Source organism: Rhagoletis zephyria, unplaced genomic scaffold (assembly GCF_001687245.7).
Source record: "Rhagoletis zephyria isolate East Lansing unplaced genomic scaffold, Rhagoletis_zephyria_1.1 Rzeph_scaffold_44811, whole genome shotgun sequence".
NCBI lineage: Eukaryota > Metazoa > Arthropoda > Insecta > Diptera > Tephritidae > Rhagoletis > Rhagoletis zephyria.
The window spans coordinates 540-2,145 of record NW_016201866.1 but is presented as its reverse complement, the minus strand read 5'-3'; the positions used below and the strand labels follow the sequence as shown (position 1 = coordinate 2,145).

General features: G+C 34.8%; 1 protein-coding gene across 1 annotated transcript; it reads left to right on the top strand.

The window, feature by feature from the left end:
- Positions 1-443: 443 nt before the first annotated feature.
- Positions 444-979, top strand: LOC108355354 (uncharacterized; the record flags this gene model as incomplete). The annotated part of the gene is made up of 3 exons (XM_017606516.1): positions 444-534; positions 601-709; positions 774-979. Coding segments are annotated over exons 1-3 (324 nt in total), but the record flags the coding sequence as incomplete, so codon positions are not given.
- Between the last annotated feature and the right edge of the window lie 627 nt (positions 980-1,606).

The following is a 1,606-nucleotide window of genomic DNA, read 5'->3' as shown; positions in this document are numbered from 1 at the left end:
AANAGGAGGCTATTGGAAAAGCCATTGAAATACCAATGAAAATAAGAGGATGATTCCCGGTACATTATTTGACTAAGTTCTAAATGCACTTAAAATGGTGTGCTTGTATCGAATATACGATTTAATGTCATAGCCATTTCAAAATTTAACAATCTGTAATGAAGTTCATTGTCAAGACTTTACTATACGTCTCCGTAGAGCAAAAAGTCTATTTAGCTTGCTAAATAGAGCGTAGAGTTGTCGTAGTTTTCGATCTAGCTTCGTTGGACTGTGTACACGGTGAAAAAGTCTCGCTAAATAACTCTCACATAAACTTTGTGGTTGAGTCTCTCGGAGAGCTCTATTGAGTGTTTACACATCTCTAGCGAGATTTTTGTCTAAATCTCGCGTTTTTTCTCTACCGTGTACACTTAGCTTAAAAACTAGCAAGTGAGAGAAACAGCTGACCACATGTATTTGGTCGTTCAATAACCAAACAAAAAATTTAAATTTATTTGGTGAAACTATTAAATAAAAAGCTTTAAAATGGAAAATGTGAGTAATTATACCAGTTTATTGAGTTTATTAAATTTATTGAATTAATTCTATTATATGAACTAGGAATCTGCCAATATTCAATTAGTACGGGAAGAATGTGTTCCTGATTCGTTGCCTACAGCCACAGTTGCTCCAGTTGAGGGATTTGCACTGCAAGTTCAGAGCATTGAAGGTATTTGTGTTTTTATAACTGCATTTTTGAGCTTGAGCTTTAGATCATGTTTTGCACAAAGCAGGTAATGCAGATGCAAGCAGGAAAAGTGCAGCAAAAAAGAGGAAACTTATTGCCAATGCCATTATAATCATGATGGATTCGAGTTCATCTGAAAGTGATGATGACGAAGAAATTCATTTGTGGGAACAGCTTCGACCGAACGAAATTTTTTTATTTTATAACGAAAGAAATCCAAGAAATTGTGTTGAGAATTATGTAGAGGAAATAGTGCCGACATACACCGAGAAAGAATTTCGAACACATTTTAAGATTTCAAGAAGCTTGGTTGAAAGCCTTAGCCAACGATTCTTGCATTCAGATCACTACAAAATACTTAGAGTGGACAAAAGGCTTTCTGAAAGGGTGTACTTGCTGGTCTTTTTGTGGTTTGCAGGGCATGAGGCTTGCAGCTATAGAGATCTAGTTGATCGATTTAATCTTGCTCTGTCAGCAGTTTGTAACATAATTAATAGAGTTACAATGTTTATTAGCTCTTTGAGTAGAGACATAATTAAATGGCCCACTGATGAGGAAAAACAAAAAAGCAGCGATTTTTTCAACAAAAAATGTTATTTATTTCATTAGAGCTTGCTGTGTTTTGCACAACATCGCAAGTGAGGATGATCTGGAATTTATTAACGAGGTAACACCAGAAACAATTGATGAAATAGTAAGCCACAGCGAAGTTTCTAAGGGAAATTATGTACGAGATCCCATATGCCAGGAGTTACAAATTCGTCGCAAAACACATAAAATTTAATTCTCATTTATTAGCTGTTTACTACAAATTACTAAACTGATACATATTTATCCAGTGAGTGTCAGTCAAAATCGTAATGAATTTGTTTCCAGATT